This window comes from Oenanthe melanoleuca, chromosome 13 (genome assembly GCF_029582105.1).
Source record: "Oenanthe melanoleuca isolate GR-GAL-2019-014 chromosome 13, OMel1.0, whole genome shotgun sequence".
Taxonomy (NCBI): Eukaryota; Metazoa; Chordata; class Aves; order Passeriformes; family Muscicapidae; genus Oenanthe; species Oenanthe melanoleuca.
Window position 1 is genome coordinate 6157809 of NC_079347.1, and position 19562 is coordinate 6177370.

The following is a 19562-nucleotide window of genomic DNA, read 5'->3' on the forward strand; positions in this document are numbered from 1 at the left end:
AATAAAATAAAAAATTAAAAAGTTCTTTATTGGGTCCAGCACGGTCCTTCCCCGCGGCACGGGGAACGTGTGCCCGCGGAGAGGGGGACAGGACGGCCAGGATCACCCCGCGGGGAGGGGCAGGAGGATGGAGGGAGCCCCGGGGGTCCCCGCGGGGCAGGAGAGCACCGGGGCCCCCCCGCGAAGGAGGGGACCCCACCAAGGTGAGGCGAGGGGCACAGTGAGGAGAGGCGAGCGGCCGTGGGTGGGTGGGGGTGGCCCCTCCGCACCTCACTGGGCTGCGCTGGAAGTGGTTTTCTTCAGGGTGAAGTTGGTCCAGTTCACGGCCACCTTCTGCCGCGTCTGCTTGGCCGAGTCCAGGCAGAACCTGACAGGGAGAGAACAGCCCCACTTAACACTCAGCCCATCGGGACCTCCAGCCCTCCTGTGACCCCAACCCCAGTCAGCTCCCCGCCCCTTCATGCCTCCAGACCCCCTGGCAGAGCTCAGCCCTGCAGGGCTCCAACCTCACCTTTTGAAATACTCCACTTCTCTGTCAGTCTCGTCCATCTCTGCCCCATCTAGGTCCTTGGGCAGAAACACATCATCTGGGAAAGCAGAGCAGAGAGTCAGCACTGCAGGGCAGGGAGGGGCTGCCAGCTGGGCAAGGGGCCACCAAGAGAATGGTGGCACAGAGCAGTGTTCCCAGCACTCACCTATCGAGGTATTGGATTTCTCCACCTTGTTTCGGCTCTTCCTGCTCTTGCCCTTGGGCTGGGGGGAGCCCCCCAGGGCAAGGTGGGTGGCCAGGGCAGGTGGCTGCTGTGGTGCCAGCTCTGGCAGCTCCGCTTTCCCGTCTCCCCTCCGGCCTTTCCACTCACTGGCTCTCTCCTTCTCCACCCTGGCAGCGCCGCTGCAGCCCCAAGGCTGCCCCTTCCCGCTCTCCCCGGGCTCGACACAGCCGCTTGCCCGCTGTGGCTCCGGGGCACTGGCCTTGGAAGGGTGCTTGGTTCCCAGCACCTGCCCCTTCACGCCAGGGCTCTCCAGCCGGGCCTGGCTGCTGGGCACGGGCGTGCTGCCCTCTCCTTTCTTCGCCTGCCCGTTCTGCCGCTTGTTCTTCCTCTGCCGGCTCCCCGCGGGCAGCGGCTCCGGCGGCTCCGGCCCCTTGGGTTGCGCTCCCTCCTTGGGCTCTGGGCTCAGCCCGCTGCCATCCGCAGCAGAGTCCGCAGCCTTGGACTGCACCCAGATCATGCGGGACAGGCTGGGCACGGCGCTGAGGCATTTCACCACGCCGTTCTCGGCCGGCGGGGCTGGCGGGGGCTCCCCCGGCCCCTCGCCCCATCGGGGGCCCAGCTCACCCCGCAGCAGCGCGTGGCTCTTGGCGGGGCCCAGGCTGAGCGGGGCCAGCGCCAGGTCTATGTCCTGCAGGTCAGAAGACCCGTTGAGGTTGGAGAGCAGGTTCTTCTGCTCCAGGACAGCTGCCTTCTTGGGGAAGTCATTGACATCCAGGTTGAGGTCATAGACGCTGAAACTGGCCCGGATGGAGTCCTTGATGGTGTTCTTGATCTCCTGCAGCCGGCTGCTGAGGAAGCTGTTCACCCGCTCCAGCTCCAGCTCTGGCCACTCCAGCAGCTTCTCCTCAGCCGGCTCCCTGGCCTGGTTGGCTGCAGGGGCACGCTCTGCCCGCTTCTGGGCCTCTGCCTCCAGCTGGGCTTTCTCCTTCTCCTGAAACACAGGCGTCATGAGGATCATTTGGGCTGGGCCACAGAACCACAGGTGCAGGACACAGAGCTTTGCTCCAGCTTTGCCTGACAGCAAACCCAACGGCAGGTGCTCAGCACAGCCACATCACATCTTCCACAGCCCCTAAACTGTCACATGGGCACTGCAACAGCTGGACACTGCACACCTGACACTGCTCTGGACACCAGGCACCAGAAAGAGCAATCGTGGCACCGCCTCTCCCCACCAGTGATGCATGATGTCAGAATGTGGCATGGAGCAGACTGGACAGTGCAGACCAAAGCACCCAGGAGGGCTGGGCCACCCTCTGCAGGAACACAGGCAGGGCAGTCGTACATGGGACCAGGTACTCCAGCCACCTTGGGCAAGAGCGACACAGAATTCAAGAACCCAAATGGATGCAAGGGAGAGAAGGAAAAGCCCTGCCAGCAGCACAGCCCTGGCCAGCTCTCCTCCTGCAGCCCCAGCCTCACCTTCTTCTTCTGCTTATGCCTTGCCCGCTTGGCTGCCTTGGCACTGTTCAAGGGCTTGGGCTCTGTGCTGTTGATGTAGTCCAGCAGCTCGTCCACATTGCGGTGGTCCACAGCAGGCTCCCCTGAGCTGCTGTTGTGCCCTAGTTTCTGTGGCAGCTCCTCTTTTCTCTTGGTGAGGCGAGAACGCAACTTCTCCCGGATCTCAGCGTAGTTGCGGCTCGTGGGAGCGGCCGGGGGCTGCGGAAGGCAAGTGCTGTCAGCCAGGCACCAGCCAGCATGAGGGCCAGGCAGCCCTGGCTCCCCCAACAGCCCCCCATGACCTTCCAGCCACTCCCTTCCCTGCAGTCTCAGCAAGACAAGTCAGCACAGCCGTACTGAACTGTTCCACAGTGAAGCCACAGGGCTTGGCTGGCTGCTCCGAGCCCCGGGGCTGGGCAGGCGGCTGCGAGTCGGGAGCAAGGGACCAGCAGGGTAGAAAGGAAGTGGGGGATGTATGTGCCTGCAGCAAACAGCCATGGCCAGACCTGCCCACCTCCACACTCTGGGCACAGAGTGATGTCTCCCCACACAGACCAAGCACCAGGGGTGGCTGCAGACCAGCCCCTCACTCACCGCGTTGTGGCCGAAGAACTCACAGTAGCAGCAGTCGCAGAATTTCCCATCTTTCTGGTTGGTGGAGGAGGAGGTGCAGGAACTGCGCTCTGAGCTGCTGTCCTCATCCTCCCCGAGCCCCTCGTCTGCCTCGCAGGGCTGCGGTGGGTGGCAGCTGGTACCATTTGGGAATTTGTGCCCTTTGCAAGAGGGATCCCTGAGGAGAAGGGGAGAAGGGCGAGAGGTGAGCAGGCGCCAGGGGATCTCAAAAATTGCCCCATGCTTTGCATGTAGGAACAGCTCTCCTGTGCCCACAGCTTGTGCCCAAGCAGAAGGATTTGCAGACAAACCCCCTCTGCTGCATCCTCCTCTTCTGGGGAAGATGCCTGAGGAGCCCACAGAAGCAGCAATCCCAGGGTCTCTGGCCGGCAGGAAGCTGCAGTGCAGCAGAGCCCCAGGGAGTCAGGCCGTGGGCTGGGAGCTGGGCAGGACATGGCAGGAACACTCGGACTGTGCAGCTGCCAGACATCCCCATGTGAGGCAGGCCCAGCTCACAAGGGCACAGGCTACCCAGCTCAGAGACAGGGAAGCCAGGGCATAGCCCACAGCGTCATTCCTCAAGATCCAGCTCAGAACCTGACTGGGTCTTCACAGAGAGAGCTAATTAGCAGAGAGGCACCAATGTGCTCTCTTCCAGGACACAGGCAGTCCAGATAGGACCAGAGGAACAGGTGAGCAGAACAAGGCCACATGCTTCATCTTCTTGAGGACCTTTGCTCAGTGCCACAGCTGCCTGACAGGTCTCACTGACATAGGTCCTGTTGGCAACAGCAGGTTGACCAGGGTGTTCCTTTGGGTATTTTAGCTGGAGAAGCACAGCCTCTTCTGCACCACGGAACCAAAGGACAACCACAGGAGGAACACACATTGGGAGAGAAAGAGCTTGACCTTCGGTCTGCAGCCCACAAAGACAGCAATTTCCTACACCACCATGTCAGGGTAGCCAGCCCCTTCACAGGGGAAAGCGCATCCAAGGACAGGGATGGGAGAAAAGGCACGTGGCCCTGCAAGGAGAGGCTGGGAGCAGGCAGAGCTCCTCTACTCACCTGTTGGTGCTGGGCAGCTGGTGGGAGGCAGGAGGAGGGATGAGTGAAGTGCTGCAGTGCCCATTGCAGGGATGAGCACAGCCCGACAGCGGCGGCGGCATCTTCAGCAACGGCATGTTGGCAGGGGGCAAGTGAGGGCTCTTGCATGGCCCTGGGCTGTGTGAGGCCGCGCTGGCCACAGGGGACTCGGACACCGGCTTGGGGGCTGCTGCCTGCGCGATGGGAGCAGGGAAGAGCGCGGCCTGCGAGGAGCTGCCCAGCGGGATGTGCGGTGGGGAGCTGAAGGGCCCTGGATGGGGAGGGGTCTGCTTGGAGGGGATCAGCGCCGCTGGCTGGGAGGGGAGGCCGGTGGGACTGTTGGGAGGAGCAGTGAGGTCGGAGTGCTGATGATGCTCTGAGGAATGGAAGGCCTCACCTGCAGAGAGGCAGGAGTAGAGGCAATCAGACACTGGCTGTGCTGCACAGACCAAGGCCACCAACCACCTCTGCACAAGCTGCTTCTCCTCTCAGATATCAGAGTGTTTGGGTAGAAGCCATCCCTACTCATACAGGGCCTTGGGGTTAGTGTACCTCCCCCACAGGATCCAGCTCTGCCTCATGGAGAACAGGGCAAGGGGAAAGGCTCTAGAGCAGCAGGCTGGGCTGCTGCGGCCAATGCTGTCCCTGGGCACGTACCTGGCGGGGTGGCCCTCCGGCACAAGCTTTTGAACTGCTTCGGCAGTGTCTTGCAGAAGTCGAGTGAGGTAGGCAGAGGCGAGCCCGGTGTGGCGTTGCTGGAGGTGGCAGAGGCCGTGTGGCTGTAGGGACAGGCCTTCAGCCCCGGCGCCATGGCTGACACCTGGCTGGCGCACTCTGGAGACAGAGCAAGGCCGGGGTGCTTGTCACCTGGAAGGAAAGCAGAGCTGGGGCTGAATCTCAGCACCATCTGCCTTTTTCAAAGGGGCCCAATATCCTGCTGGTACTGAGATTCAGAGGCCCAGCCTGCCCACCCTTGCCCACAAGGAAACCACATAAGAACTGGGCAGAAAGCCCTGCTCAACCCCATAGCCAGCTTCAACTCACCTAGTGCAGCTGAGGGGGTCCCAAGGGGGCTGCCCTGCACGGTCCCGTTGGTGTGCTGCGAGTTCCAGAGGCCCGAGAGCTTATGAGCAGACAAAAACGAGCTGGGGTCCCAGTCCCCTGAGTTCCCGTGGCACGAGGAGGAAGAAGACGAGGAAGAGGAGGAAGAGGAGTGCGAGCCACCCCCACAGGACTGCGACTTGCAGGATGTGTGGGATAACGAGACCTATCAAAGGAAACACAGAATTAAGTGGCTGAGGGGACACCCTTGGCCCCAGGATGTCAGCACCAAGACTCCCTCCACTGTAGCAGAGGCTCAGCTCATGTGAACCACTTCTATCACTGTCTTGGGAGTGACAAACACCCCCTCCATCCAACACCAACACAGCCTGGCTTACAGAGGCTGGGCCATGCCAAGGGCCACACGCCTGTACTGGTCCCACTCACCCCAGAACAGGGTTAAATAAAGCCAGGCAGGAGGCAGCTCCTCTACCCGAGCCCCATGCACAGGCAGGCACTTGCCCTGGCAGCCGCTGCCTCTTTCTACGTCATGAAGGGAACAGCCCTGGGGCTGGGGGACATGGCACAACACACAGCACAGCAGGGCTGGCAGCAAAGCAGTGGCACTGTCAGCCTTGCCAGCCCAGCAACTCCAAGCCATGGCAGGCTGCTGGATGAGCCTCCGCAGCACCACACACTGCCCCAACAGGGCCTGTCCCTGCTGAGCCAGAGGCAGCCCTGGGCAGGGAAGTGAAGGCTGGGATGTCTAGGACACAGCTCAGAGTGAGGACGGGACCCACACACCCAGTCAGTGCCACAAGGTGGTCAGTGCCACATTCCCACAGCTGCAGCCCTGGCTTTCAAACCCCAGCTCTGTAACCGCGTACCGCCAGGGCCTGCTCCTGCACCGCCCGCCGCTCTTCCTCCTCCACGCTCTTCCGGCAGCTCTGGCAGATCCACAGTGGCATTTCTCCCAGGAGGTTCTGCACGAGCGTTGGCACGAAGTCTGGTGGCAGCCTCTCGCCCGGGGAAACCAGCCCATTGTGGGACAGCCCTCCCCAGTCCTTGCGCTCCCGGTGACAGAGCAGGCAGCACGTCTGCACGGACTGGTTGGCGGTGGGCAGCACCTGAGGAAGGACACACAGACTGCGAGTCACCAGGTGTGATCCGGCGCAGATGTGGGGCAGACGAGGCAGTGAAAGAGACGTCAGGACGCTGACACCAAACCAAGGAAATTCTTGTAGGCTACACGTGGCACTGCACCTTCTCCCACTGGAGCAGTGCAGCCTCAGGCTGACCAGCTGTTGCCAACCTGCCATGTGTCAGTTTGGGAGTGCTTGGACTTCTGGGAAGATCACAGCATGCCAAAGAGCCAGCCCTGTCACCAAGCAAGGCTGGGAAGCCATCAACAACTCCCATCATCACCTCTGGTACAGTGAGACTGAGAGGACTTGCATGGCAAAGCAAGACCCACAGAAATCCCACACAGGGATACAAAAGGTGGGTCTGGCAGCCTCAGCTCTCACTCCTCACCCATCAAAGATGTCCCCACTGTGTCACCCAAGAGCCCCAAGCCCTCTCTCCCGCCTCTTTGTTCTGCACAGCCAGCGGTGCCGATGCGCTAGGGTGGGGTGCAGCCCCCAGTGTTGCTTCACACTCTCCCCGCACAGACATAGCCAGGTTGGGGCTTCCCCGCAGGAGCTGGGCTGCATCCCTCGGGCTCGCCGGAGCCCTGACAGCCGTGACGAGCCCAGCGTGGCGCGGGTGAGGGGCCCCCATTGTCTGCCGGCGCAGCGGGGTCCTGCCACAATGAGCCGTGCATTGAACTGCTGCTGCCAAACAGATGGCGTCTGCAGGCTCAAGGTGAAGCAAAGGTCAGAGGCCAAGGAGAGCAGAGTGGGGGCACAGCCCCCCTGCCCACCCAGGGCGAAGGGGGGAGCAGCCAGGCCACCCCGTGTCCCAGCTGACACAGCCACCACGGCGGGTGACACCACGGCTGTCCCCAATCCACCCAGCACATCCACACCCGGCGCCCACCCCCGCCTCCCTGCCCACAACGCGGAGCAGGTGGCGGCAGCCAGGTGTGTCCAGCAGGGAGAAGCGCGCTGCATGAGGATGCTGGAGCCACCTGCCATCGCCCGGCGGCAGGGCTGTGGCAGAGCTGCGGCAGGGCTGTGGCAGGGCTCGGCCCTCCCGCGGGGCGCTGTGCGAACGCTCCGAGCCCCATCCGCAGGGATGCTCCGAGCCGGGGGTCGGGGCGGGGATGGGGCAGGGCCCGGGAGGGATGGGGTGGAAGGGGCAGGGCCCCATCCCCGCCCAGGCGGAACCCCCCTCACTCAGAGCCAGCCCCGTACCCGCCGCAGCGCTACCCCGGTACCTGCGCGCTGCCTCTGCCCGACTCCCCGCCGCTGCCCGCCGCCGCCGCCACCTCAGGCGGGGCGGGCGGTTCCGGTGGTGGTGGCGGCGGGGGAGGCCCGACGTCGGGACCCGCCATCCTGTCACGGCGAGGCCCGGAGCCACCTGCCACCGCTGCCGCCGCCGTTGCCGCCGTTGCCGCCTTGTTCCGCCGGCGAGTCATGGCGAGCCCGCCGCAGCCAGGACAACAGCCAATATGGCGGCGCGGCCCGTCCGGCCCCTGCCCGCGGGAAGGAGGGAGGGAGGGAGGGGGGAAGCGCTCGCGGAGGTGAAGCCGCCGCCGCCATCTTGCGAGCGGGCAGCGCTGCGCCCCCTGGCGGACAGGAGGAGTGGCGGCAGAGCCGCGGGTTCGAATCCGCCCCGCTCCCCGAGGGTCCTAAAGGCGCCGGTGCCTCATCGTGATCGGGGGCGCATCCCCAGCATCCCCCATCGGAGTGCAGTTCCTTGGGCTCAAACTGAAAGACAGCGGGGTTAGGTATTAGAAAAAAAGTCATCCCTGTGAGGGTGGTGAGACAGAGTGCCCAGAGAAGCTGTGGCTGCCCCATCCCTGAAGGTGTCCAAGGCCAGGTTAGATTGGACAGGGTTTGGAGTGACCTGTGCTAGTGGAAAGTGTTCCTGTGCATGGCAGAGGGGCGGAACGAGATGATCTTTAAGGTCACTTCCAAACTATTCTATGATTCTGTGATTCCTGGCCCCACACAGAACAACCCCAAAAATCTCACCCTGTGCCTGAGAGCAGTCTAAATGCTCCTTGAGCTCTGGCATGCTTGAGGCCATGACCACTTCCCTGGGGAACTTTTTCATGCCCGATCAACCTCTGGGAGAGGAAGCTTTTCCTAATATCCTACCTAAACTTCCCCTGACACAGCTCCAGCCATTCCTTCGAGTCCTGTTACTACCGGAGAGAGCAGAGATTGGAGCTGCCCTCAGCTGCTCCTCCTGAGGAAGCTGCAGCCCATAATGAGGTCTTTCCTCAGTATCCTCTTCAGACTGAGCAGACCAAAAGACTCCAGCCACTTTTCGTGTGACTTCCCTTCTAGACTCTTTGCAGCCTCCTTTGGCCACTCTCTAATAGCTTTATGTCCTTCTTTTATTGAGGTGCCCAGATCTGCGGAGACCTGTAGGACAGTCAGGGCTCCAGTCTCACTGTGTGCACAAGGATCCTCATCCATGGGAACCAGGACATGGCTGAAAGCAGAGCTGGAGTTTGTGGGGTACACAGGAGCCCCAACACCGGGGCCAGTCCCACACCTTCACCCATCCCGCGCAGCCTGGGCACTGCCATGACTCAGGGACTTTCTGTAGCCGAGGACGTGCCGCTGCCGTGTTTGTTCAACCATCCTCCACGGATTTTTTACCCATGAATCCACCTCATTAGGCTTTCAGCCACCTGAATTATCGGCACCCACATCCTGTGGCCAGCAGTGCCAGGTGTGGAGCAAACACGTCCTTTGGCCCAGCCGGGGCGGTTTGCTGTGCCCAACACTCCGAGTACTCCCCGGGACCTCTTCTTGGCCACTTGGTTCCTCTTTGTCCCACCGAGGGACCACTTCATCCCCTTCCCACTGCATTACCCCACCCTGCACAGGAAAGATGCCTGCGGGTGCTTCTCCGGGTGTTCCCCATCACTCCGGGAATGCTCGGGGGACTGTGGGAAGCGCTGAGGTATCCCTGTTCCCGGAAGGTCGGGCTGCGGGGAGAGAGGAACGGGGGAAGGACGGCCGGGGATGCAGTCGGGAATCTGAGGCAGGAATCGAGACCGGGAAGGAAAGCCGGCGGTGAAACCCATCCCGCCCCACGGCAGACGCACCCTCACCCTTCCCATCACAGAGAACCGGTCCGTCGAGGAGCGGACGGGTCGTCCCGGTGCCGGGACTGGGCGGACACCGCTCTGATCCGCCCCCCGGGCGGTGCCCGGTGCCGACCCGCCCCGTCGGCGAGCGGCGGGCGCGGGGAGCCGGGCGGCGGCAGAGCTGCGGGACGCGCCATGCTGCCCGCTGCCCTCCGCCGATGGCTCCGCCGACCCAAGGTGAGACCGGGGGGGTCGCACCGGGGCCGCCTTCCCTGCGCCCGGCACCGGTGGAGCCCCCGGACGACCCCCGTCGGGGCGATCCAGGGGATCCGGTGATCCCGGGCGGAGCGGGGTGCGGCGGGGGTTCCTCGTGGTGGAGCGGGAGGAAGAAGCGGGGGGGACTCCGGAGGAACTTTCCCGGTGTTTACAGCCAGGCACGGATCGGTGCCAAAGCTGCCGGGATGCGGCTGAGCTTGTTCATCCTGCTCTGCCCCCGGGGAAACTGAGGCACGGGTGGGTGGGGAGGGCGGCGCTCCCCGGGCGGAGCCAGAGCTGCCGCGGGAGGTCCCACGTACCTGCCCGGATTGGTGTTTGTGGATCCGTGAGGTCCGATCCCTCCGCGACTGTTGGAATGGGAGATTTGGGATCCCGCGGAAGCAGCACGTGGCGATGCGGAGTGCCCCCACCATCACCCCTCTGCTCTTCCCGCAGCGCTCCGACCCACGCCTGCTCTCACAGTTCTTCTTTGCCGACGAGAGGGTGACACGGGTGGTGGCCGAGATCAACGGGCTGGATGCCGAACTAGATCCGCAGCAGTACCTGGTGCTCCTCAACCAGCTCCACCTCAGTCAGGTACGGGGGCAGCCTGGATCCCGGTGTGACTCGGTCCCCCGGGAAGCCGCGGGTGACACCCCTGCCTTCCCCAGGCTCACTTGCTGGCCGTCCTGGAGCGGATCATGGAGGAGTGCATCCCCACGCAGCGGCACAGCCGTGACTACCTGGTTAAATTCCCCGAGGAGCTCTTGGTGGACAATTTGGGGAACCACATGCTGTTTGCTGCTGAGGTGAGCCCGGGGCCATGGACACCCCCACCGTGAGCTGACCCTGGCGTTTAGGCACTGCCTTGGGTGCTGGCTGCTGACAGTCCCTATCCTGGCAGTGTCTCCTGGCTGGGACTTTCCTGGAGATGGAGGAGTCGGATGGGGCACAGCTGCGGCCCCAGGCCAGGAATCTGCTGTGCAGCCTGGAGCTGGTGCGGACAGTGCTGCGGGAGCAAAGCTTGAGCCAACCCAACTCCTACCCAGAGCCTGTCCGGGCTGTGCTCATTCAATTCGACCGGCTATTTGCTGAGTTTGAGCTGAGGTGAGGGGCAGGGTTAGGGTGATGGGGTCGTGGTGGTCTGTGCCAGGACTGTAGGGGCCTCAAGTCTCCCCATCTCTCCAGCTACGTGTCCTCGCTGGTGGCAGTAAAGTCTCCTGATGAAATCTACAGGCAGCAGGAAATCATTGTGCTCTTCTGTGAGACAGTGGAGAGGTGAGTGAGGGACACTGTGTGTCAGGTGGGAGCTGCAAGGACTCCATCCCCAAGGATGGACAGCATCCCTAGGCTCAGATCTACTCTAAGGGTGTCTGTGTGTCCCCAGAGCCCTGCACTTGGGCTACCTGACCCAGGAGATGATTGATGGCTATGAACCACTGCTGATGTTCACCATCCCTCGCCTGGCCATTATCAGGTGGGTGCAGCCCCTAGGGTCCCCTGCCCTGCACCAGCCCCTTCTCCCCATGAGGAGTTGGGGTCTCAGGCAACCCCCAACATGATTTGGGCTCTGTCCCCTCACAGCGGTCTCCTCATCTACCCCGAGGGTCCTCTCAGCCTGGAACGGAGACCTGAGGAGATGTCCCGGGTCTTCAGCCCCTTCTACAACCTCCTAAAGAAGATCAGGTGTGCAGTGGAGGGCGATGGGTGCGGCTGTGGGGCAGCAGTAGGGCCATGACATGGGGCTGATGCTGACCCCTCACCACAGGGACCTGTTGTGGGTGCTGTCAGCAGAAGAGCTCTGCCTGCTGGAGAGGAGCCTGTGCACAGCTGAACAGGAGGATCCCTGCAGTCCAGATGCCTCTCCAGCTTGGGGGGCAGCTGTGCCCAGTGCGGACCCCCCTGCTCCCTTCAATGTTCTGGAGGTCCCTAATGCCACCCAGCCACCCTCCACCTGCACAACACGACTGGGACCCCCCAGTGCAGCAGATGACCTGGGCACTGACTGGCAGCACGGGTGTGCAGTGAACAGGGAACAGAGCCAAGAGGGCAAATCCCTGCCCACTGGGACAGGGATATCTCATACCATCCCTGGCATGATGGTCACCTCCCCCCTGTGCAGCCCCCAGCCCCTTGGGAGCAGCCTAGGGATGGGAGTTGATGCCACCCCAAGTGCCCGCTGCTCGGAGCTGCGCTCCCGCTACAGCAGCACCAAGGACATGCTGCACACCCTCTTCGTCTGCATCTCGGGTGAGTGACCCCCCCAAACCAACGCCCCAGCACCCTGATCCCCCCCAGCACCCTGACCCCCCACCCTCCTGGTGCAGGGGTGGCTGATCAGCTCCAGACCAACTTTGCCAGTGACATGCGAAGCATCTTGAAAACGGTCTTCAAGATTGTGTGCTCGCAGGCAGAGCCCTCAGAGGAGCAGAGTGGCAGCAGTGAGTAATCCCCAGGGACATGTGGGACTGCTCCTCTCTGCCCTGCCCATCACCCATCCCTGGTGAGACAAGGCCACAGCCCTAGGCTTGGGAAAAACGTGGCTGTAGTGCCTCCCCAGCTCCACCTTGGCTGGACCACAACCCTTGTCCCCACAGAAGAGAAAGATGGTGACTCCTGTGTGACACATGCTCCTCGTGTGGCTGACTGCCCGCTGTGCTCCAGCCCTGCAGAGGCTGCCGGGTTCCGGAGGGCAGGTAAGGCTCTGCTCAGGTGCCGTGGCTCTGGGGCAAGGTGTGAGGCTGGGGCTGATCCTGCCCCATCCTGCCTCGGGGGACCTGGCTGTGAGAGGAGCCAGGCTGAGAGGCTTTTACCAGTGAGTTTTGCCCAGCAGGTGCCCACCACCTTCCCGAGTGGGTGCCGGACAGCACCTGCAGCCAGTGCTCTGCCTGCCGCTCGCCCTTCACCCTGCTGCGCCGCCGGCACCACTGCCGCAGCTGTGGGAAGGTAGGACGGGGTTGGGATTGGGTGTGTGGGGTTCCCCGAGGGACCCAGCTCTGCTCAGCCCCTCTCTGCCCTCCCTGCAGATCTTCTGTGCCCGCTGCTCACCGAATACCGCAGTGCTGCCCCACTATGGCCAGACCAAACCCGTGCGTGTCTGCACCCACTGCTACACCGCACACCTGCCGCCCACATCCCGCTGTGCCCGGAGCCAGTGAGAGCCCCTCTGCCAGATCTGCTTCCTAGGAGGCTGCACAACAGGGTGCCCAGGGCCACTTTGGGGCTGCTGGGCAGCACCTCGGCCCCGTGACTCTCCTCAGAGCTTGGTGGGCATGGCGGCAGGACCCCCCCACATGGTGTTAGGCCTCCCCCGATGCACAGGGGCAGGACCCCACACACGGTGGCAGCTCATACAGAGTGATGGTGGGCGCAGGACCGCCTCTCCTGGTGCACCGTGGCCTGCTCTGCTTTCCGTGAGCTGCCTTCTGCTGCCGTGCACCTGCCCCCCGGCTGGAAATGTGCTTCGTAGTGATTTTTTTTCAGGTGAACTTTGGCTGCTGTTTGGCCCCGGGGCAGAGTCTCCCCCCGGGGCCTGGCCTGAGAAGGTGCAAACAGCCCTCACATGACAGCAGGTGCCCCGGGGCCGCCCGTGCCGTGCCGTGCCCGGGAGCTGGGGCCTGGCGCTCCCCTTCCCTCCCTATCGCCTCCACCCGACGGATTTTAATAAAGAGATAGACTCGTCTGTCTGGGCCGTGTGGCGCTGGGCTGCAGCGATTTCCGAGGGGGAACTGGTGGGTGCGGCCGGTCTGGGGACACCCGTGGGCTCGGTGGGGCGGGGGATGAGGGGCAGAGACAGCAGGGCGTGCGCGCTCCAGCCCGGCTCGCAGGGCGGACACGCACGATCCGCGCCCCGAGCGTCACCGGGCGCACCTTTCCCGGGGAGGGGGGGGGGGCGTGGCCTTGGGGGCGTGGTCAAGGGCGACAATTACTTTAACACGAAAGAAGCGTGGCCTGGCGCCGGGAGGGGCGTGGCCCGGTGCCGAGGGGGCGTGGCCCGCGCCGTCCCCTCCCGCCAATTCAAATTTGAAGCACGCGCTTTCCCGCCTGAATTTGTTTGCCCGCCGAAGTGGCGTCAGCGGCGCGGGGCTCCCCGCAGCCAATGAGCGCGCGGCTCACGGCCTTCCCCCCCCCTCCCCCCCCGCCGCCTCCCGCCATGGAGCCCGCGGCCACCAGCATCCAGGTGCTGCTCCAGGCGGCCGAGTTCCTGGAGCACCGCGAGCACCGCTACCCGCTCGGCCTGGCCGAGGCTGAGCACGGCTACGCCGCGCTCTGCCCTACGCCGCCGCGCCGGGCCGTGGGCAGCGTCAGGTGAGCGGCGGGCGAGTGGATGGATGGGTGGGCGGACGACGGCGGTCGGTGGCGGCCGGGCTGATCTCCGGGGTCTCTTCCGCAGGTCGGTGCACAACGCGCTGGAGAAGCACAGGTACGGGGGCGTACGGGGAGAGCGGTGGGGCAGGGGGTGGTAGAGGCCGTGCCTCTCTGTGGCTGACTCCCGTGTCGTTCCCCCCACTGCCCGGCCTCAGGAGAGCCCAGCTCCGGTGCTGCCTGGAGCGGCTGAAGCAGCAGGTGCCGGTGGGTACGGGGCCGTCCCGTTCCACCACGCTAAGCCTCCTGCACCGTGCCCGGCTCCACATCCAGGTGAGGGGGATGTTGGCCCCGGCATCACTCTGGAGGTGCTATGTGGCAGCAGGGCTGCCCAGCCTGGCCCCCGCTCATGGCTCACTGGGCCCCCACAGAGGCTGGAGGAGCAGGAACTGAGGGCACGAAGGGCCAAGGACCGGCTGCGGGACCGGCAGCGGAGCCTGCAGCGGCGGCTGGAACTGCTGCTCTTGCCCACTGACGGGGAACGGGCACGGGCCGACAGCCTGGATTCGTCCCGGCTCTCAGAGCCCTCCGAAGAAGGTAAGAAAGGGGAAAGAAAGAACGAGAGTGGGCAGGGAGGGAAAGCAGCCAAGGGCCTGACCTGGCCTTTCCCCCGTGCCCAGAGGATGCCGAGGTAGAGGTAGATGGCGTGGTGTTCAGCGGGGAGCTGCTGCCCAGCTTTGGCACCGGGAGGGACCACAGCTACTCCAGCCCCCACAGCCCGGCATCCTGACGCTGCCTGCTGCCTTCCCTGCACTGCCTGCCTGCCTCCTTCCTGCTGGAAACCCAGCCTCGGCCAGCCTCACCACAGCTGCCAGGCTAAGGGGCCACAGATGGGGCAAGAGTCCAGCTTTACCCCCCCACAGCTAGGTGGCACTGGCTGTGGCATTGGGTGTATGGGGCTGGCACTGCACTGTGGCACCCGCTGTGCACCACAAGCACTGGAAGAGGTGCTGGAAGAAGGCCCACTGTCACTGAGGACACCCTCCTGCGTCCCCCTGTGCACTCCGGGCAATCTGGGGGCTGTGGACAGTGCTGCCCACTGCAGACATGACTACAGAAAAGCTCTCCTGCCCCTGGAGCTCCAGGAAGGGGAAACAAGTGCATTAAGCAATCTGCCTTTGTGCTCCCGCAATCATCCCGCTCTCTTGTACAGACCTGACACTTTATAGTAAAGGCACTTGATAAGACCCTGACCTGTGTCTTACCTACAGAGGGTGGGATCCCCAGAGTGAAAAGCAGTGCTGGGCTCTGCTCCAGCCAGGCCAGCCTCAGCCAAATCAGAAGTGGGAGTAGATTCTTTAATGATAATTACATCTCAGAAAGGGTTAAAGAGCAGCTGATTGTCAGACTTATACAGTTTCTTTAAAAATATAAAATCTAAGGAGTCTCCTATCTGTCCTGGTGCAGCTGGCCCCTCACACATACTGCTTCTTCTTGGTGGCTGCCTTGCTCGCCAGGTCCTTGGCTTTCTCCGTAGCAGCCAGAGCAGTTTCCTTGGCTTTCTCAGTCGCTTCCTTGGCTGTCTCCACCAGTGTTTTGGATGGAGCTTCTCCTACAACATGGAAGCTATTAACCCCACAGGAGTGCCGGCTAGACCGGCCCTGCCACCGAGGCACTTCCCCACACAGGGAGGAAGATGAGCCTGGCGTTCCTGACCCCAGCACGTCAGGGCACGTCAAAAAGGGGAACCACAGGCACGTGACTGTTGCCATGTTCCATCCCCTCCTGCCTTGAACCTCCACCCTTGCCCAGCCCTGCAATCACTGCTGGTCTGCTCCACTCGGGAAGAGCAGGCTGTGCCACAGGGCAAAGGCAAGGGGTGAGGATTTTACAGCCAGATTAGTTCAAGCCACAACCTGCCCGTGGACTGAAGTGGTCCCAGTGTGACCTCTAACTCCAAGAGACCCGTCCCGGTCAGCCCCAGCCTGCCCTTGGTGCCCACCTTGCATTCTTGCTAGCACGTATTCAAATCCCTTAGTGCTCTTGGTCACGTTGCTTTTGAACCTAGCCAGACCAAACTCCTAAAAGAGAAAAGTCAGTGAAGGTGTGAGCCCTGTCAGACACAGCTCCTGGGGCTTTGTCCCAGTGACTTTCACCGTGATGGTTCTGGGTGCCTCAAGAGCTCATGAGGATGGGGGAAACAAAGGGAAAATGTGTAAAACCCAGCACAAGGAAAGGGCAGAGCAGGGGCGGGGAGCAGCTTTCCTGCTTGAGCTCACCTGGATGGCCCGCGAGACGCCAAACAGGCTGGAAGATACCCAGGCTTCCCGCTTGACCTCGGTCCAGTTGCTGTTCTCGGGGTTCACCCGGTACTCGCAGCGCTCCTCCACCACCTGCACGAGGCACAGCCCAGCTGTGGGCACTGCTGGGTCCCCTCCATCCCCCCACACCCGCCCAGCAGCATCACCTACCATGAGACGAGCGTGGTTGATGTTCCAGGTGAACGTGGTCATGGTTCGGTTCTTGGGGTCCACGATAGAGTCCTCCAGGATGTAGACGGAGTGGGCGACATTGGCTGGGAAGAAGCGCTCTGCCCAGCGCGGCATCCGGTTGGTCTTGGTCAGGAGCCGCCGAGAGAGCAGCTTGTGGTCCGGCGTCACCTCCCGGTGCACAATATCTTCGGTCAGGACATGTTTGCTAAAATGGGGAAGAAAACATCAAGTCCTGCTCCTCGCCAACTCTCCCCCGGGGCTGGGAATCGTCCGGAACTGGAGGATTAAGGCAGGGAGGAACCAAATGCCCGCTGGGCACTGATGGTGCGAGACACCCATCCCCGAAGGCTGGAGCCCGCGGGACCCCCGGGGAAAGGGCTGGATTGGGGACAGGGAGTGGCACCAACCCCAGGCGGGATCGGGCTGGCGGAAGGGGGCGGGGGGGTCGCGGAGAGCCCCGGCGAACCTGTAGGGGTTGGGGTAGCGCTGCCAGAAGGCGGCGAACACCTGGTCCCAGGGCCCCTTGAGGACGCTCAGGCTGGCGCAGTATTTCCCCATGGGGCCGCCGCTCAGGCCCGCGCCTGCTGGGCGGCCGCCATGCGGCCCGCGCGCCCCGCCCCGCCCCGCCCCGCCCCTCCGCGCGCTTCCGCCCCGCTCTGCGCACTTCCGGCACGCCTCTCCCGCTTCCGGCCACTCCCCTCCCGGTTCCGGCCCCGCCCCTCCCGCTGCGGCCCCGCCCCGCGGCGGCGGCGGCGCGAGGATGAGCGGGAGGCGGGTGGACGCCAAGGTGGTGCTGCTGGGGCAGGAGGGGGTGGGCAAGAGCAGCCTGGTGGAGCGCTGCGCCCACGGCCGCTTCCGCGCCGGGCCCTACCAGAACGTGAGTGACACACCGGCGCCTCGCGGCCCCGCGCTGCTACCGCGCGTCCCCGCCGTGGCGCGTCCCCGCCGTGAGCCCCTCGCGTGTCACCCCCGCAGTACTGCCTGTGGTCGCCTCGTTTCTGCGCCGTGTTCCCGCGATGCTGCCACCCACGTCCCTTCGTGTTGGCCCCCCCCGTGTCCGGACCCACCGCGTCCCTCCCACGCCCGCGGATCGGTCCCCTCGTTTTCTCGCCCTCCTTCCGCACGCCCCGGCGTGAATTCCCCCCTGTCCTGCGCCGGTTTCCACCGTGTTCCCAGGCCAGATGCCCCCGCTGCCCCGGGCCGGTTCCCACCGCTGTTCTTGCTTCGCTTCCAGACGATCGGAGCCGCTTTTGTGGCCAAGGTGATGACCGTGGGGGACCAGACAGTGACCCTGGGCATCTGGGTAAGCGCAGGGGCGAGGAGTGCCCCGCTGACATCCCTGGCCAGCCCCTGGCTGAGGGACCCCTGAGACCCTCCGACCCCTGTCACCTGCTTCCCTGTCGCCCCCAGGATACGGCGGGCTCGGAGCGCTATGAGGCCATGAGCCGCATCTACTACCGGGGAGCCCGGGCTGCCGTCGTCTGCTACGGTAAGGAGGGAAAGGGAAGGAGTGTTTGCTGCAAAGATCACGGGCCAGGGTGGTGGTGAGGCATTGAGGAGCAGTGTGAGCAGATCCGTGTTCCTCTCCCCAGATCTCACCGACAGTGGCAGTTTCCAGCGAGCCAAGTTCTGGGTGAACGAGCTGCAGAACTGTGAGGAGGTACGGGGGGGCCAGGGGGCTGTGAAGCCTCACCACAGGACAAGGGGCGCTACTGGTGGGGATGTGCTTGGGACCCCTCCCAACCCTTTTCCTGCCGCAGGGCTGCCGGATCTACCTGTGCGGCACCAAGAGTGACCTGCTGGAGGAGGACAGGAGGAAGAGGGGGGTTGACGTCCACGATGTGCAGGACTATGTTGATGGTACGGCCAGTGCTGGCCCTTCCCGGGGTCATGAGCATGGAATGGGTGGGGGGTGAGGGAGGACTCAGCTGCTGTGTCTACACCAGGAGCTGTGCCCTTGCTGTGGGCTCACAGCAGATCCAATGGCACCAGGGCTCCCTGCCTGGTGAGACACCAGCTCTGCCAGGGACCTCCCTGAGCACAGCATGTCCTGACATGGGCAGGCACATAGCCAGCTGGGCCAAGGGGCCAGGAGCCCTGCCCTGGGTCCCTGCCAGCCTGCTGTCAGCAGCTGTGCCCAAGGTGTGACTCTGGGGGCAGACAAGCCCGTGGAGCCGTATCTGCTGCACCTGCAGCAAGTGCCAACCTGGGCCCTCATTTCAGAGATCAAAGCAGACCACTTTGAGACCTCCAGTAAAACAGGCCAGAGTGTGGGTGAGTAGCTCCTTGCTGGGGTCATGTCCTGGCTGAGCAGGGCTGGGGGCTCTGCCTGGCAGGGGGGCACCCACACCTGCCATGCCTCCTCTCCCCGCAGATGAGCTGTTCCAAAAGGTGGCTGAGGACTATGTCAACTTCTCCGCCTTCCAGGTGATGACAGGTGAGTAGGCAGGACCTGTTCCTCCCCTGGCCTGTGCCTCTAGGGGAGGGTGCAAGCATGAGCTCTGAGGGTCTGGCAGGGCTTCCCTTGGGGCTGCTGTGGCTCCATGCCAGGGATTGTCTCTTGGAGATTGAGTTCCATCACAGCATCCTCATGCCTGCTCAGGCCAGGCTCAGCACATCCACCCAGCTGGGTCATGGTGGCCTTTGGCAGCCAGATGCCAGGAGCCTTGCTGGGCTCTGCACAAGCCCTGCCCAGGCACGCTCAGCCTGGCTGTGCCTCCTGTCCTGGGCTGGGCCATGCCATGCCTGTGAGCTGTGCCATAACCCTGAACCTTGCCACTTCCCCACGAGGCACTGAACCCTCCCCATGGGACCTGCCTGGGAGGTGCCAGGGCCCACACATGGGACCAGCAGCTTTGGTGGCACAGACCTGCCAGCAGCCTGCCACTCCTGCTCTCTTCCAGAGGACAAAGGTGTCAACCTGGGCCAGAGGAACAGTCCCTACTTCTACAGCTGCTGCCACCACTGAGCCCCTGTGCCAAAAGGGAATGGCTGCTGCTGGAGGGGCAGCTGGTGTGTGCTGGACTCCTGTGTTTTTTTACCCACTGTGTTTTAGCTGTTTGGGCCTGTCTGCAGCACAGCCTACGGACTGTTCTGGCACACGGAGCGGCACAGGGCTGCCGTGCAGTGCTGGGAATCATGGACTGTCACCCTGGGGACCCCCTCCCTGCCACCTGGGGCGTTTGTGGGAGCTGTGGTGGCCCAGCAGTGGCCAGTAATTTATTCTCTCAGAGATGCTCGATTCTTTGCAGGTTTATTTAAGCGTCTTCTCTCGAGGTGTACAATGTAAATAAAACGCGTTGTGGTCTGAGCCTGTCATGGCTCTCCCTTCCCTGCCTCCCCCCACTCAGCA

At 63.5% G+C, this 19562-nt stretch overlaps 5 protein-coding genes across 6 annotated transcripts; 3 read left to right on the plus strand and 2 right to left on the minus strand.

Moving 5' to 3' along the window:
* Positions 1–9: 9 nt before the first annotated feature.
* On the minus strand, positions 10–7653 carry FAM193B (family with sequence similarity 193 member B). The gene is given in 11 exon segments (XM_056502587.1): positions 10–367; positions 512–587; positions 696–1704; positions 2196–2432; positions 2808–3003; positions 3893–4307; positions 4568–4777; positions 4955–5177; positions 5839–6078; positions 7329–7622; positions 7624–7653. Coding segments are annotated over 11 exon segments (3027 nt in total). The 3' UTR covers positions 10–270.
* Positions 7654–9293: 1640 nt separating this feature from the next.
* LOC130258659 (lateral signaling target protein 2 homolog) lies at positions 9294–13110 on the plus strand. Of its 2 annotated transcripts, none has more exons than XM_056502238.1 (12): positions 9294–9395; positions 9870–10010; positions 10085–10222; positions 10318–10520; positions 10602–10691; positions 10801–10890; positions 10998–11099; positions 11182–11663; positions 11741–11854; positions 12011–12109; positions 12244–12359; positions 12440–13110. In XM_056502238.1, exons 1-12 carry the CDS (start codon positions 9354–9356, stop codon positions 12569–12571), a joined length of 1749 nt encoding a protein of 582 aa, XP_056358213.1. In that variant the 5' UTR covers positions 9294–9353; the 3' UTR covers positions 12572–13110. The 2 variants fall into 2 exon arrangements, with proteins under 2 accessions (XP_056358213.1, XP_056358215.1); XM_056502240.1 differs by having other exon boundaries at positions 12247–12359.
* A 431-nt stretch (positions 13111–13541) lies between these two features.
* Positions 13542–14971, plus strand: MXD3 (MAX dimerization protein 3). The gene is made up of 5 exons (XM_056502813.1): positions 13542–13721; positions 13807–13836; positions 13937–14051; positions 14150–14315; positions 14399–14971. Exons 1-5 carry the CDS (start codon positions 13567–13569, stop codon positions 14506–14508), a joined length of 576 nt encoding a protein of 191 aa, XP_056358788.1. The 5' UTR covers positions 13542–13566; the 3' UTR covers positions 14509–14971.
* A 91-nt stretch (positions 14972–15062) lies between these two features.
* Positions 15063–16845, minus strand: PRELID1 (PRELI domain containing 1). Its single transcript, XM_056502812.1, has 5 exons — positions 16677–16845; positions 16190–16415; positions 15998–16111; positions 15721–15799; positions 15063–15330 (listed from the first exon to the last, which is right to left on the minus strand). Exons 1-5 carry the CDS (start codon positions 16766–16768, stop codon positions 15194–15196), a joined length of 648 nt encoding a protein of 215 aa, XP_056358787.1. The 5' UTR covers positions 16769–16845; the 3' UTR covers positions 15063–15193.
* Positions 16846–16907: 62 nt separating this feature from the next.
* Positions 16908–19520, plus strand: RAB24 (RAB24, member RAS oncogene family). Its single transcript, XM_056502814.1, has 8 exons — positions 16908–17087; positions 17445–17513; positions 17621–17699; positions 17803–17870; positions 17971–18070; positions 18434–18484; positions 18585–18647; positions 19114–19520. The coding sequence occupies exons 1-8, from the start codon at positions 16971–16973 to the stop codon at positions 19176–19178; spliced, it is 612 nt and encodes a 203-aa protein (XP_056358789.1). The 5' UTR covers positions 16908–16970; the 3' UTR covers positions 19179–19520.
* Positions 19521–19562: the final 42 nt, after the last annotated feature.